The following is a 575-nucleotide window of genomic DNA, read 5'->3' as shown; positions in this document are numbered from 1 at the left end:
TGAAAGTGGTGTCAATCTTCTCATGCGAGGGAGCAAATAATTGTATTTCCTAAAAATGGACTGATAATATCCACAAAATGATGGCGTCCAGCACAGTGACATCGCATTCAGCCCCTCTTACCTTCCTGTTGCTGTCATAGCTGGAGTCGGCTCCCAGGACGCTGCTGACCTCCACATAGGGGAACTTCTTCTCCAGCACTTTCACCACGTCCCCAACGCTCAACTGTCCACCAATAGGGACCCTGTTGAACATCTAGAAGGAAATAAGGAAGGAAAAGATGAAGGTACAGAGAATTTAGGGAGAACAGTTAGACAAAAGTAACTCAACCTTACCATTCTCTGCTCAAGTTTGTTTATAGTCACTGTTGTCAAACTTCTCAGTAGGATAATAGGTGTTTTAAGGAGTTTGTCAAAGGTCTACTCACCGAGATGACGGCTTCAAACGCGCTCTGGCTGTCCACCTCGTCGCTGATGTAGTTGTAGGCCCGGACGAGCGCCACACCTGCATCCTGCATGCCGTCTATGTCATCTTCATCTGACACCACAAACACCAGCCCAATTCTAAAACACACACG

At 47.0% G+C, this 575-nt stretch overlaps 1 protein-coding gene across 2 annotated transcripts in view; it reads right to left on the bottom strand.

The window, feature by feature from the left end:
* uggt1 (UDP-glucose glycoprotein glucosyltransferase 1) overlaps positions 1 to 575 on the bottom strand; it is a 30493-nt gene that overhangs the window by 15842 nt on the left and 14076 nt on the right. For both annotated transcript variants that reach the window (XM_035674395.1, XM_035674396.1), the window contains exons 16-17: positions 426 to 561; positions 122 to 253 (exon numbers count right to left, since the gene is read on the bottom strand). In XM_035674395.1, the coding sequence (XP_035530288.1) occupies positions 122 to 253; positions 426 to 561 (268 nt within the window). The remainder of the gene's footprint in view (positions 1 to 121; positions 254 to 425; positions 562 to 575) is intronic.

Source organism: Morone saxatilis, unplaced genomic scaffold (assembly GCF_004916995.1).
Source record: "Morone saxatilis isolate NCDOM2014 unplaced genomic scaffold, NCSU_SB_2.0 Contig3, whole genome shotgun sequence".
In the NCBI taxonomy this organism is placed as follows: Eukaryota; Metazoa; Chordata; class Actinopteri; family Moronidae; genus Morone; species Morone saxatilis.
This window is presented reverse-complemented; position numbering and strand designations above follow the sequence as displayed.